General features: G+C 34.7%; 1 protein-coding gene across 5 annotated transcripts in view; it reads right to left on the bottom strand.

The window, feature by feature from the left end:
• IPO11 (importin 11) overlaps positions 1 to 16,557 on the bottom strand; it is a 220,575-nt gene that overhangs the window by 96,280 nt on the left and 107,738 nt on the right. For 4 of the 5 annotated variants that reach the window (XM_063664841.1, XM_054488214.2, XM_063664843.1 and 1 more), the window contains exons 21-24: positions 13,868 to 13,983; positions 9,343 to 9,419; positions 3,409 to 3,488; positions 2,893 to 2,973 (exon numbers count right to left, since the gene is read on the bottom strand). The exons of the other annotated variant lie outside the window; for it this stretch is intronic. In XM_063664841.1, the coding sequence (XP_063520911.1) occupies positions 2,893 to 2,973; positions 3,409 to 3,488; positions 9,343 to 9,419; positions 13,868 to 13,983 (354 nt within the window). The remainder of the gene's footprint in view (positions 1 to 2,892; positions 2,974 to 3,408; positions 3,489 to 9,342; positions 9,420 to 13,867; positions 13,984 to 16,557) is intronic. 5 annotated transcript variants of the gene reach the window in all.

The following is a 16,557-nucleotide window of genomic DNA, read 5'->3' as shown; positions in this document are numbered from 1 at the left end:
TCTTCAACATAAAAATTATGGATTCCTTGTCTTTCAAGTCACTTACTATATATGTATTCAGAGCAAACAGAGCACACATTTACTGAACTTTGGATAATGGAGAAGCTCAGTATAATAGAGGAGAAAGGTTAAAACAGGCATACATACAGAAAAAAATCTGTAAAGACAATAATATCAAAATGACATGGCAATTTTCACTTGTTTTAATCACTCCCATACCACCAATCACTTTTTCCTCAAATAGTCAGAATTAAGTCCAATGTATTAATTCCTTATTTCCTCTTACCTCCAGAGAAGAATTTATCACCAAAGCAAAAGCTGAAGCTGAGATTGTGTAAGACTGAGTTCCTTAATATACTTATATTGCCACTGTGTCAGTTTAATAAAGGCATAAATGCAATAAAAATTCATAAAAGCATTTTAGTAAGCAACATGTTTGATGTTACTTGTAAGCTTTGGAGCTAGGAGAATACTTTGAAATTAATAATAAATGTGGATTAATAGACTAGTGCAATAAACCAGGCCTCAAGTATCCAGGGTCTCAACAAGCCACATGCACAGATTACTGTTATTACAACTCCTTTAGGGTCCACATGATTCTTTGGTAACAGTGGCTTATATTCTCACCCTTTAGTAAACCCCTTGCTCTAAAAAAGAAACTAATAAACTATAAAATTAAAGCCAAAGAGTTCTGCCATATCCCAGATGTAATCAAGGTAAGATGAAGATATTAGGGAATGCCCTTAATCAATTATGACTTTTGTCCCTGCAACAACAAAAACAAAACAGAGACACAGACAGATACCAGGAGAACATCATGTGACAGAGGAAGCACATGATGGCAGGATTACGTATCTACAAACCAAGGAATGTGAAAGACTGCCTGCAATCACCAGTAGGTAAGAGAAAGGCTTGGAACAGATTCTCCCCCTAGACCCTTCAGAAAGAGCAAGGCCCTGCAAACACTGATTTTTTAATTATATAATTAATATAAGTATTATATTAATTATATAATTAATATAAGTATTATAAGTATTATAAAGAGACTCTTGTTTTAAGCCACCAAGGTTGTGGTAATACTGATCTCCTTAAGCTCCTTCCTTTTCTCATCAATCTATAACACTTCAATAATCTGGCAAATGACCCTTCCAATTTACAGACACAAAAATACGTTTTAAATTTTGGTTTTAAAATGTAAACCCCCATGCTCAACAGACAATCCTAACAGCATTTCTCTCCTTGCTCTTGTTCACTTCACTGCAGTACTTAACACTGTATTAGCCTGATTCATGCTAGCAGAGTTGCGAAAGTGAATAAAAACACAGTCATGCACCACTTATCAACAGGGATATGCTCTGAGAAATGTGTCATTAGGCGATTTCACTGTTGTGCAAACGTCATAGACTGTGCTTACGCAAATCTAGATGGTATCTTACTGGTTAATGTATGAGTCAATTTTCATACTGCTATAAAGAACTGCCTGAGACCGGGTAATTTATAAAGGAAAGAGATTTAATTGAGTCACCGTTCAGCATAGCTGGGGAGGTCTCAGGAAACTTACAATCAAGGCAGAAGGCGAAAGGGAAGCAAGGCATCTTCTTCACAGGGTAGCAGGAAGAAGTGCCGAGCGAAGCGGGAGGAGGCCCTTATAAAACAATCAGATCTCGTGAGGACTCACTATCATGAAAACAGCATGGGGAAAACCATCCCCAGGATTCCCTTGACTCGGGAGACCAGGTGGAGATAACTAATCAGGGGGCAGTAATCCCTACAATCCCCTTGATCATGGGGTGATTTGGGTGGGGACACAAAGCCTAACCATATCAGTTATTATGAAGTAAGACTTCATTATCTGTGCAAACTTTTACTCACTTAGATCCTAAAGTACACTTTGGATTCTTGCTACAGTTATCGTGATTACCTAAGTGCACTTCTGCAAGAAAATTTCTTTGGGTAACCTCTTTCATTTCATTGGGAGGAAGTGAAATCATTTTTAGGCTCTAAAGCAATGCCACAATTTTCACACCATAATGCTACTTTGTTGTGATAGAAATTCAGCTCTCATATCTTAGAACATAGCTGAGAAACTCAACACTAAAAATAAGGGTACTTTTTTTTTATCAATTTTATAATTATTTATTTATTTATTTCATTATACTTTAGGTTCCAGGGTACATGTGCACAACGTGCAGGTTTGTTACATATGTATACATGTGCTGTGTTGGTTTGCTGCACCAAAATAGGGGTACTTTTAACAGCTACACCTTCTCTCAAAGTCCATACATAAAGATATTTTAATATATTTCTACATACATTTATGTTTATATGTAAATACATACATTTAATACTATTTATGTCTTTAATAGACAGGTATAATATATAAAGATAATATACAACTTAGAGACTGTTAGTTCATAATTACACAATCTCAACAAATGTGGTACTCTAATTTTGATAGCCAACTTAAATTAAAGCTACCAAATTATAAAGTGAAAACTCTGTCCCAACAGCAGACTAACAAAATGAAAGAATGAGAAGTATCAGATATCACATCACTGGATAATTAACAAGAGTTTTTAAATCCTTACTACCCAAAGTGAGGTCTCAAGATAGGCAACATCCCAATCAGTTCAGACCTTGTTAGAAATCCAGAATTGAATTTTATAATAAGATATCCAGTTGATCTCTTGCCTGTTGAAGGTGTATGCACCTTCAGATTTGAGACCTCTGGTCCACAGGTATTAAACCAAATGAAAACTGCTAAAATAGCCTGTCTAGAACTATATCAACTCTTCTCCTTCTTGCGAACCATCCACACCCAAATGAAAGTCCAATTTCATAAAATATAAATGAAAAATTCATAAATATATTCATTTAAAATGATCACAATACCTTGAGCACCTGAACTTGACCTTCTGTAGTAATTTCCTTTAAAAGTTCACAAAAGGACTGGCATAGACCTACTGCGTATGTCTGAAATTCAATTAAAAGTCAATATATGTAAGAATATATCTGTAATATCAAAAAGACATACAATTTCATTTGGGATTCATTATAATATACTTGAGAATTATACACTAATGGTCTAAGCATATCAAATTTCAATCAGAACGCTTAGGAAAAGTTAAAGAAAAAAGATCATGCCAAATAAAAATATAGATTATTGATACATTGATTTTTATAGGAATACAAAAAAAATTTGTTGACATAGCACATTTTCTGCATTAAGAAAGGAACTGCATGCAGCACATCTGCCCTGCAATGGGAAATGCTCATAGTCAATGTTTCTCTGTCTTAAAATAACAGACCAATCTTAAAATTTTGAAAAGGCACCCCCTGATTTCAAATAAGAAATAATCAAAATAATAATTATATAATTTCATATAATGCAAAACTACTCCAACATACCTGTAAAAATTCTGTTGATGATAAAAAGATATAACCATTGATGATCTTAAAGCAAGTTCTAAGATTTTCTGAACTTAGTTCTGCCAAAACAATAAATGTCAAACAAAAAACCAAATTAATTCACTGATCAAAATTAGTTTAAATGAAGTGATTCATTGTTATTTAAAACTAATTTGCATACTCTAGAAACCTCCTCCGAGCACTACTGAGACTACCAGTATCTATAGATATCTAAAAACTGGCATCACTAGGACTTAAAGGGTATAGTCACCAATGATCATGCCACTGCACTCTAGGGTGGGCAAAAGAGTGAGACCCTGTCTCAATGAATGAATGAATGAATGAATGAATGAATGAATGAATACTGGTATCAACCCAAAGCTTAATGCTAACTCATTTGCTTTTCACTGGGTGAAACATTCAGAAAAAAGCCAAGCTCCCCATGTATTTTCCTTTCAGAAAAAAAACCCACCTAACCATTTGACCCAACCTTTCATTTCCAAATAAATTTTTACTGCTAACATGGCACACTACATGAAACTGAATCATTTTACCATCATATTTTGACATCTGCTTAAATGGGTTCACTCAGTGAACATTTACTGAGTGTTACTGCACTGGCACTAAATATGTGATATTACTTCTCAACAGAGTCCTGATCACACTCCAAAAAAATTATATTATATTTAGATATTTTCAATCTTTCAGCTTTTATCAGAAAAGGATATCGTTTTTAGCTATTCCTTTGCAAGTGCAGAGTAGAAACTATTTGTTAAAACTGAGTATGATCAAAAGTTGACACTGTGCTATTTTACATGTTTCACTACTTAAAATAATAATACAAAGGAATACAGGCTGTATGTGTAAAATTATACAGATTAAAATATGACCCCAAAATATCATCAATGGCTAAAACCTGCCATTCTTTGCTGCAAGTATTTTAGAAATCATATTCACTCAAAATAAGACAAATTGTTTTTTCTTAATTTCTGGCAAAAGATTAGCCCCTGTGTTCTTATCTATCATATCTTAATAAAAGAAAGAAGACATTCTATTCAGATGTGAATTTTCCATTTATTTTCACAAAAGAATGACAATCCTACCCTGTCTCAAAATGTCTTTGAAGGCATTAGTTCCTAAACTTTAGGATTTGACAGTTTTAAAAAATGAGGATGAGAAGGGGACAGGAAATGATTAACTTATTACTTGTTACTAATCTAAAAGACATAAAAAAACCAAAAGCTGTCATCTAAGTATCTTTTTACAACAGAAGATAAAAATCTCAGGATAAAGGGGGCCTTTATATTAGATAAAGCTATCATTATGAAAAATTCCCATTATCCTTTTCTCCTCAAGGAGAAAGCCTGGACTTGTGCATACTTTTTTTGTAGACCAACAATGAACAGCAGACTGTTTGGCCATCGCCATGAAAAGTAGGGCCAAGGGTCTATATTTAAGAGAGAACTGAGAATGGCTTCATTCCAGGCATATCAGGGAATATAATTTTGAAATCATTGCCAAGTATAATTTTATCAAAATCAATGTTAAAAAAAAAACCAACATTTAAGAAGACTTGATATAAAAAGAAAAGAGCCCGTCTCCTCCTACAGATATTTAAAAACTATTCCTGGATTGTTCTATACAAATTAGGTCACTCCACACTGCTTTCCATGCCTCTGCCACGCCCAGGATGGCACTGACAAAATTTTCTTGGGCATGTTATCATCATCAAATAAATAAACAAATAAATAAATAAATATTAATATTATACATAGCCCTAAAATTAACAAATTTATCTGTTTTAAGGGACTGGACACTGTTCATTATAGCCACAAATTCCTAGTGAGACTCTAAAGAAAAATTTTCTAGTCCTAATACCAAGAAGTTATACTTCAATCATGCAATAGATATGTATTTGCTTTCAGATACTGAGTAATTTATGTCTATGGTTCGCAGTCAGGGGCAATTTTGTCCCCTACAGGACATTTGAGAATGTCTAGAAACATTTTTGTCATCACTATCATCAAGTAGGTAGAAGCTGAGGATACTATTAAACATCCTTCAACACAAAGGAAAGTCCCACACAACAAAGAATTACCTGACCCAAATGTCAACAGAGCCAAGACTGAAAATCCCTGATTTAAGTGACTAGGTTTTTCTTTTCATAGACTTCTACAGAGCTCTAAGGTAAACCTGTATATAACCTATCAAAGTATTTAGTTACGCACTGTGCACATATGATTCATATCTTTAGTGTGATTTTATTTTATAGTCTACTCCTATTTGCTTTTATTTATAATTTTGCTCCTATATTTAATTTGTATTTTACATATATATTCCTTTAAATTTCTGTAAGGAGGACAGGGAGTGAATTATTAAATTATGTTATAAAGAATCTAGAGAAATCTACTTCATCCTTTCCAAACTTGATAGAAAGTTACCAGCTGAAAAATTTTACAGTTAAAGGAACATTAGTGTTGCATTCGCAATAACTAGGACAAGAGCCAGTCACATGCTGATCTTTTAAGTAATGAGAATACTAAGTAAATTAACACCATAACATAGATTTAAAGAAAAAAAGCCATTAGAACTAAATTAATATAATTACTTCCAGTTACAGCCTCTGGTTCTGCTTAAAATTTATCAGATTCTATTTACACATAGGGAAAAGGACATCATAAAATGAATCTTAGCCTTGAATATATTCATACTTAATTAACGCATCCTAAAAAACCATTAACTTAAACATCTTAAAGTGTTCTATAATGTTGGCTTTATATGTTTTAAAGCAGGAAACTTTCTGCCAGTGGCTTGCTTGCTTTCCTTTTTTTTTTTTTTTTTAAAGAGAAAGCGTCTTGTTCTGTTGTCCAAGCTGGAATGCAAGAGCAGAGTAACGGCTCACTGCAGCCACTGCAGCCTTGATCCTCTAGCTTCAGCCTCCTGAGCAGCTAGAATCACAAGCACGGGCCACCAAGGCCGGCTAACTTTTATTTCTTGTAGACATGGGGTCTTGCTACGTTGCCCAGGCTGGTCTCAAACTCCTGCCCTCAAGCAATCTACCTGATTACAGGCATGAGCCACTGCAACTAGCCCAGTGGCTTAATTTCTGCTTAGAAAAATACAATACCTATTGTACTTAATAAATAGATAGCTTAAAAGCATTGTTCTAATAAGAGAATTTAACTGATACAAAAACAGTATTCATTTTGGTTTATACTCTTAAAAGATTAAATATTCTGGTTCTATGTAAAAATAAATTTTTAAACTTTCATGAAAGAATGTACGGCCAGACGTGGTGGCTCACGCCTGTAATCCCAGCACTTTGGGAGGCCAAGGTGGGTGGATCACCTGAGGTCAGGAGTTCAAGCCCAGCCTGACCAACATGAAGAAACCCCGTCTCTATTAAAAACACAAAAAATTAGCCGGGGTGGTGGCGCATGCCTGTAATCCCAGCTACTCGGGAGGCTGACGCAGGAGACTCTCTTGAACCAGGGAGACAGAGGTTGCAGTGAGCCAAGATTGCGCCATTGCACTCCAGCCTGGGCAACAAGAGTGAAACTCCGTCTCAAAAAAAAAAAAGAAAGAAAGAAAGAATATACATGCAAAAAGCTGTATGTCAAACTCAAACAAAAATAAAGGTAATACTGAGGTCAAGATGTACAAATAAACATGAACAAATGTAATTTGTAAACAGAATTTCTTCATTATTGATGTAAATACACATACCACAATGCATAAAACAAATTATGTTTATCTTTTTTGTTTGAACAATAAAAGTAGAAAACAAATAATAGAATCTACATCACCTATATTCACTGAAACTTTATAAAACAGAACTTTTTAAATCTTTAAAAATTAAAAAAGTTTAAATTGAATATCCATTATCAAAAGGTTGAAATTTCATTAGTTCTTGATTCAGTAAAGTAACAAATCCTGAAGAGCCAGTCAATGGTAGGATAATTTTAAAATGGGAATAATGTTAATAGTGACAGTAATAGTACTAAACATACTAGCAAAACATTACATAATGCTTACTATGTGCCAGGCATTATTCTACACTACAGGCTGGGCATGGTGGCTCAAGCCTGTAATCCCAGCACGTTGGGATGCCGAGGCAGGTGGATCACATTTAGGCCAGGAGTTTGAGAGTAGCTTGGGCAACATGGTGAAACCCCATCACTACTAAAAATACAAAAATTAGCTAGGCATGGTGGCACATGCCTGTAGTCTCAGCTACTCAGGAGGCTGAAGCAGAAGAATTGCTTGAACCTGGGAGGCGGAGGTTGCACTGAGCTGAGATTGAGCCACTGCACTCCAGCCTGGGTGACAGAGCAAGACTCTGTCTCAAAACAAACAAACAAACAAATAAACCACCACCAACAAAAAAACCACTACACTAGAGCACTTACCTAAAGCTACACTAAAAAATAGTGTCATACAGTTATAGTAAAGTAAGTCACATGCTTTCCATTTAAATCTCTTCTTCTTGGTTACCAATCCCTCTCCCATCACTCTTAGGGAACTGAACATTGTGGAGACTAAGCATGCTGAATTTGAGGTGGAAAACAGGGTGAAATGAGACCAATGTGTGAAATCACACATATGTGGAAGCAGCTGAATGTTTCATGACAAAGTTGGTAAAAGGGCTGGCTGAGGTGTCTAATCCTAGGTCAAATATAAAGAAGCCTATGGACTGCCTAAAGTAGCATGGTATGTAGTCTCCAAGTTAGGTAGAACAGAACTAAAAAGGCCTTCACCAAAGAACCCTATTCTCTTTTTCTAGTAGATCAACACCTATTGCCACTGACTTCATCTTTGGTTAAGTTTTTCCTTTTATGGGGACTCTAGATAACAAACAGCAAATGGCTCTTTATTGGAAAACAAATGGTTACCTTGATTATTATTTGAAAAGAGTAACAAAAAATTTAGGAGAAAATGTGAAGAACTAATCACATTATCTAACCACCATGGTCATCCAACAAATAAGGCGAGAAAATGATTTTTTAATCAGTTACAATTGTTTTTAGTCCACATTTGCTGGTATTTTCAAAGAGTGAGTCTATTTTTCCAGTGTGTCATTCATTATACCTCAGGGACATTTTTTGCCTCTAATAATCCCAGCGCTTTGGAAGGCCAAGGCAGGCAGATTACGAGGTCAGGAGTTCAAGACCAGCCTGGCCAACACGGTGAAACCCCGTCTCTACTAAAATATAAAAATTAGCTGGGTGTGGTGGTGCACAACTGTAATCCTAGCTACTCAGGAGGCTGAGGCAGGAGAACAGTTTGAACCTGGGAGGTGGAAGTTGCCACGAGCCGAGATCACACCATTACACTCCAGCCGGCACAAGAAGGGCGAAACTCCATCTCCAAAAAAAGAAAAAAATAGCCAGATGTGGTGGTGTGTGCCTGTAGCTCTAGCTACTCAGGAAGCTAGAGGAGTTGCTTCAGTCCAGGAGTTCGAAGCTGCAGTAAGCTGTGGTCATACCACTGCACTCCAGCCTGGGCAACAGAGCAAGACCTTGTCTCAAAACAAAACAAACAAACACCACCAACAGACTTATTTGTCAATATTAGGGATTAAATAAAAATGGAAGGTATGTATGTTCTCATTTATAAATGGAAGCTAAACATTGAGTACTCAAGGACATAATCATGGCAAAAATAGACACTGCAGACTACTAGAGGGCAGAGGGAGGAACTCAAAGGTTGAAAAACTACTAGGTCCTATGTTCACTAACTGGATGACAGAATCAATTGTACCCCAAACCTCAACATCACACAATATATCCATGTAACAAACCTGTACATATATCCCCTGAATCTAAACTAAAAGTTCAACTTACAACTTTGTTGTAATGCCTCCAAATTTGTTTCAATGCCTCCAAATTATGGTTGCATTAAAAAACATTAGTAAGTTTATGCTTTAACACATACCAAGAAGTGGTGACATATTCTGAAATATACGAAGCAACTCTGGTGTAATACATGGACTGTTTTCCAAAGTTACTAACCTAGGAAGGAAAAACAGATGATTAAACCACCTTCCACGCCCATTAAAGCCATTAACATATGACTTAAATATTTTAAAAGGTCTCATTTAAATGAAGAAAGGTAAGTGTATAATCAGTTAAGTTATAAAAAGTATCTAAGAAAGAATTAACCAAATGCCTCAAAATAAAAACCTGTCTGCAAATTATGTAATATTTCTACATACATAGCAAAGGTAGTAAGGAAAGTAACTACAGCTGACCCTTGCACAACATGGCTTTACACTGAGTGGGTCCACTTATATCCAGACTTTTTCAACCAAATCCAAGATTAAAAATACAGTATTCACAGGATGCAAAACCAAAGTACATGGCGGGCTGACTTTTCACATACACATATACACAGGTTCCGCAGGGCTGACTGCGGGACTTTAGTATGCATGAATTTTGGTATATGTGGTAGTTCTGGAACCAATTCCCTGTTGATAGAAAGACACAACTGTATATACTAAAGTATCCATAATAATGAAATTATAACAATAAACCAAAAGCATAACCATTACGGATTGGTCAAACAGGTAAAAAAGTTATTTTGTTGTTCTGATTTTCTTGATATGTTCCTCTGCCACATGTAATTGATGTGTTCTTCGATGGGAAACTAGGCTAATAAGTTAGTAAAACTTATGCTAAATGCTTAATAAATATGAACTTAGTACAACAAAGGCCATTACAAGCCAATCTGACCGCACTAGCAGTTATGAAACAATCCATAATATAATACGTATACATGGAAGGTTTAGTGCAACAAAGGCAAATTACAAACTAATCTGACCACAATCCATGACATAATACACATCCATGGTGGGTTATCACAGAAGTGTGTGATTGGTCTATCTGTTCACATCCCCCAACCCTCAAAACAAGGATTGTTTTGATTGTCAAAACAGCAGCAAGGAAAGGAGGGGAAAGCCTATTCAAAATCTAATATTGGCTATAAAAACTAAAAACTGAGGAATAACCTGATGATGCTATCAAAACTGTAAAGAACCCCTGGCCCCCAACGTGGGTCTATTTCCAGTTCCTTTTCTTAATTAATTGTTCAAACATACAAAGAATAGATTGTTATATATCACAAAAATCATTCCAGTGCAATGAAAACAATTTTTAAATTGTTAAACATAGCACTGATATAAAATCAAAAAGAATCACAAAATGTAGATCATAGATGCAAATCATTAATAGAAGAAAAAATAAAATTAGATAAAATATTAGAAAAATGTTTATAATATGCATTAATAGTGGAATTCCCCACCAAGTAAAGTTTATCCTAGGAAATCAAGTTTCTTTTAAAAGAAAGGTTTTTTCTTAAGAGAAAGATATGATCTTTTGAGCAAATAGCAAAAAGCAATCAAATTTGTTTTGTTTTTTAAATGATCATATTACATTTAATAAGATATAGCTGATACTGCTGCCTGCTTACCAGTATTCATTACTACCTCATCCAATTTTCTTAGAAACAAAAAACTATACAAAGTCTTTTGTTCAAATTCTGTTTAATAATTTATTGTATTAAATGTTTATATTAAGATAGAAGAAAGGCTAAAAGTTGATGAGCTGATTTTCTTAGAATGGAGATCAAATGACAACAAGCCCATAAACCTAAAGCAAGTAGAATAAGATAATAAACATAAGAACAGATATTAATAAATAGGGAACAGATACGCAACAAAGAGAACCAAAGCCAAAGGTTGTTTTTGAAAAGACTAGTAACTGACAAATCTCTAGTGAGATGGATCAAGAGGAAAATAAAAAGCCATAGTGGGAGATAAATCACATAATCAGTCTGAGAGTTTCACTCTATATTCGTGACCCTAAACATCAACTGGTGTACTGGTTTTATCCCTAATAAATTCAAATTCCCATTCTCTAAGATAACTACTTTATACCTTCTCTCACCTACAGACCTCTCATATCTTGTGCACGCTCATAATCCAGCCCATTACTCCCCACTAAAGACGATGCTTCATATTTTGTTGAGAAAATACAAGCTATTGGATGGAACACCTCCCTATCTCATTCCACTACAAAATTTGGAAAACCACCTTCTGCCTCCAGTTAAAATGGATGAAGTATCCCAGCTGCTACCAAAATTCAACTCCTTCCACTGGAGCTCTGAATCCCACCCCTTTTTGCCTCCTTCACTTATCCCACTCTCTCAATCCAGCCTCACCTGTTCCTCTAGATCTTCACATTTCCCACACTACCCAGCTGTTGCCCCATGTCTATGCTCCTCTTAATAGTAAAAGCTCTCAAACAAGTTATCAGTGTGCATAGTCTGTACGGACTTACCTTCAATTCATTCTTCAGTCTATTCCAGTTCTAATTTCTGTTCTTACCACTCCGGTGAAAACCCTCCTATCATCTTCATGTGGCCAAATTCACATCTCTATACTAATCTTACTAGGAAAATCAGCAACATTTGACAAAGTTGACCACTCTCTCCTCTTTTAGGAAACATTCTCCTCTCTTGGCTTGGTTTTCCTACTATGTAAGTAAATAGCTCTTCTCTGTCTTTGTAGATGGCTCCTCGTGTCCTCAAAATGTTACAAGTTCATTAGAATTCTGCCCTGGGCAGAATGTTCTCTATCTGTCCTTCTCTTCCTAGGCAATCTTTAATTATCCTCAGGCATTGAATGCCATATCCAAAGTGCCAACCACTTCAGCAAACATTATCTCATATTCACAAAAACCATGTAAGGGTAGGAATTATTCTTCATTTTAAAGATAAGAAAACTGTGGTTCACCAAAGATGATTAACTTATTAAAATTACATATATAATGCAGTAGTATAACTGGGATTGGCACCTATGTTTGCCTGATTTCAAATATAAACTCTAACCCATCAAGAAAAATTCATGAAGAAGGATGTACTCTCTTTAAAGAAACTCAACTATTAACAAATTAGGTAATTAAAAAAATTTTCTCCTAATAATTTATTTTTATGAGCATATAACTAAAGGCTAGGAAAAAACATTACCATTAACAAAGCAGTGCATTTGTTATTACTTTTTAATGTAATCCCTTGAAAATATCTACACCTTTAATAACACATTAATATATTGTCAGTAATACTGATAATTCTGAGTCTAATCTCTTTAATATTGGATTTTTTCTAACATTCAACATCATATAGTATCTACATGTTTACACAAAATTATTTATATGCCAGGAATTAATATTTTATCTTACAATCTAGGGCAGAGGATGGCAAACTATAGCTCATGGGCTAAATCCACCCACATACTTATTTCTATAAATGATGTTTAATTGGCGTACAGCCATACCTACTTACGTATTGTCTATGACTGTTTTGACACTGACAGCAGAGTTGAATAGTTGCAACAAAGACTGTGTGACTCAACCTAAAATATTTAATATCTGGTCCTGTCTAGTACAAGTTTGCCAACCTCTGATCTAAAGTAATCCATCCGTATACAAATATAAATGTTTGAATATAAAATATTTCAACAACAGGCTAATTTACAACCAAACCATATACATGCCATTTAAGTTTGAACAACACCTTTCTGAGGAACGCAAACCACAAATTAATAAGTATCTAACTAGTAAAGTTTTAAAGTCATTCATCTCATATTCTGATAAAGATCATTATTTATAATTTGCACCAAAGGTAATTTCTAAGAACCAAAACTGTTAAATTCTAGACATCTAACAAAAACAGTTCCAAAGGGAGAGAGGGAGGAAGGGATGAAGAGAATCAAATGTCCATTTCTTTTATGGTTGATTTCTATGACTTGCTTTCTTTAACTGCACTATCAATTTACATAATGGGATTTTGAAACTTTTCATGTATTATTGAAAGATTGTCTCTGGAGAAAACTGTTGACAACAGTAAAGCGAGCTTAATAAAGCAAAAGGATTTTCTAGCACAGTTGCTTACACACCGTGGGCAGTCAATAAGCCTTTGTCACACTGAGCTGCCACAGAAGCAGGGCATTTTTTTTGACCTCTTAATAACGCATACTACTAATTTACTCAGTAGAACAGTAAGTTAAGACTGTAAGTCGCATTAGCATTTGGAGCTGAGGTATAATATCTCAATACTTGGTTAAGTAGTAAGAGGACCTCAATATCCCCCAAACATCTCATTTAACAGACTGGAAATTGTAAGTCAGTAACTTTTTGGAAAAGTTACCAAGACCCCATATTACATGACAAATTCCAAAATATGAAATGCAGCTGAGTTCCTATTGAAATGTCCCCCTTTGTCTACTATAATCCTACACTGAGTAACAGCTGCCAAAAAAAGGAGATATATGCCCCAGTTTGAAGAAACAGAGTTTCCATTCTTTGTTTTTAAAGCCCTATTACATGACCTTAACTTTATTGGCATGAGAGTAGGAAAGGTCACGAATAAAATAAGATCCATGGTATTAAGTTTTTCCTCTTACCATAATTCTAAACCATCTTCCAGAAGATAAACATGTGGAGGCTGTGAAACATCTGTACTCAGTTGAATAACTGGGAGCAGGAAAGGGTACAGGTTCTTGCTGTCTGCTCCTAATCCCTATAGGAAGTATAAATAAAACTTATAATAAGACACTCTAATGTCCCATCCCCCACCAAAAAATTACCTATCATATAAAAAGCCCTAAAACCAATTAAAAAAATGAATCATATTTTTAGGAAGGTCCTAATTACAAGTAATAGTAAAACAAAGTTCTGTTTATAATTGGAAAGGAAAAATTTAAAAATACTATTCAATTGCCTATTGGCAGTTAAAAAAATATTTATGTCAAGGCTACATACATCTGTTCATTTTAAGAGACTGCACATATAAGAAATATGTATTTTCCTCTCCCTGTCTCTACAGATGACATATTAACATTGGTATTTTAAATTCTATAGATGCTTTCACCTAAATAATTAATCTAAAATGAACCCACCCTAAATGTTCATCAGTAAAGTAACTGAATTATGGAAAAGATTCAAGAATATTGAAAAGTCATTAAAAAAGATTTTAGGGGCTGAACGCCATGGCTCATGCCTATCATCCCAACTCATTGGGAGGCCAAGGCGGGAGGACTGCTTGGGGCCAGGAGTTGGTGACCAGCCTGGGCAACATGGCAAGACTCTGTTCTTGAAAAACATTTAAAAGTTAGCCAAGCATGGTGGTACCTGCTTGTAGTCCCAGCTACTCAGGAGACTGAGGCAGGAGGATCGCTGGAGCCCCAGAATTCAAGGCTGCAGTCAGTGAGCTATGATCCCATCACTGCACTCTGACAGAGTGAGAATCTGTCGACCTCCTCACTTCACACACACACACAAAAAAAAAAAGGATGGGAGGATTTGACACAGAATTTTAAATTCTCAAACAAATTCTTTTTAAAAGGTGCAGAAGTGTGTATAACAATTCCACATGTCAAAGAATTTTTTTAAATATCTAGATATCTGTATATGGTATACACAAAAATGTTTCTGGAAGCAAACAGAAAAAACTGTTAATGCTTCTTAGATACGGGAAAGGAAAAAGGATGATGTTGGGATGAGGGCAAAGGCGTTTTTGTTATCTTTTCAACATATTTAAGAATTTTTGATAATATTTTTAATGAATCAGGAACACAAAGATGGAAGAAGAAGAGAAGTTTCGATCTAAAATTCTAGTTTGTTGAATTACTGTCTTAGGGAGGTTGATTCAATGTATTACACAGTAGGTATTTTGGAAGAAAACAAAAGGGGTAAAAAGTCAATCTGTAAAACATAATAATATCTATAATTTGATGAACACAAAAAGGAAACCAAATAAATTACGAAATACCTCCTCACCTAAGAGGTAATTCAAATGTCAGTATAATTCAAAGCAAATTACAATGCCACACAGTATATATGTATTCCCCTTTTGATGACACATACTACTAAGTTCAATTGTTAGGATTTTATCTGCAATTTTCCAGTGTACAATACATTATTTTTTAACTACAGTCACTGCACTGTATATTAAATCTCCAGAACTTATGTTAAATATAATTTTGGCCCTTTTAATAATGAAAAACCACTTGGAAGTCTTTATTAAGGAGTTTTCCAAAGGAAGAGAATTATGAAAATGCCATTATTTAACAGAGTAGTACACATTGGGCCTTAAAACTCACTTCAATTTCACTCTCCACAGCTCAATCTTTCATGAAACAAACAAGAAAGAATATTAAGAAAAAAAACAGTCAAGTTCATTTTGATTATCAAGTAGACTTAAAATTTCCTTGGAAAATTTATCTACTTACTTAAATGCATATTCCAATATTCAAAATATGCTAGCATTAGCAAAACCAAAGTAAGCAATTGCTAAACACACTGCTTTCAAAGATTGTATAGAGAAATCCCACGTATTCTTCACCCAATTTCTCCTTACATCTTATGTTATTATAGTAGAATATTAATTCTACTATACTATATAACACACTGTCTTCATCAACGCTTGAAGATATTCAATACCTTATAATTCTAGTGGCTAAAGAATGTGTCCAATCCCTGATATGCAGCTTTAAGTAAATGTAAGCACCCTTTGGGCCCACAGTAACTACAAGACACTGCCTACAATGCTCTAAAAGTTCAAAAATAAATTCATCGGTTATTAAAATAAGAAAACTACCAGGAATAATTAAAGAGGGGAGAATTAATATTCTACTATAATTACATAAGATGTAAGGAGAAATTCGGTGAAAGACACATGGGATTTCTCTCCATACAATCTTTCAAACGTCCTGTGAATCTATAATTTTTTCCACAAAAGAAAAGTTAAAAAAAAAAAAAATAGCACCCTCCAAATACCATTCTCAGGGTAGTATCCTCGGCTCTCTTCTCATGTCCCATGAACACACTGATGATATACAAATCTATCATATCTGCAACAACTCTGAACGCCAGACAATCAACTAACTATAGCACATTATCAGCCAGAAGGTTATCTCAACCTCTAATACTGAACCAACTCATTGTCTTCCTAAAACACAGTTCTTCTTCCTGTATTTACTAACTCAAGTGACATGAATCACTATCTACCTAGTGATAAATTATATCATGACTACTTCCTGGTTCTTCCTCTTCAAAGAAGAAGAAATATCTCCTAAATATTTTTCAAATCTTT

This window comes from Pongo pygmaeus, chromosome 4 (assembly GCF_028885625.2).
Source record: "Pongo pygmaeus isolate AG05252 chromosome 4, NHGRI_mPonPyg2-v2.0_pri, whole genome shotgun sequence".
In the NCBI taxonomy this organism is placed as follows: Eukaryota; Metazoa; Chordata; class Mammalia; order Primates; family Hominidae; genus Pongo; species Pongo pygmaeus.
This window is presented reverse-complemented; position numbering and strand designations above follow the sequence as displayed.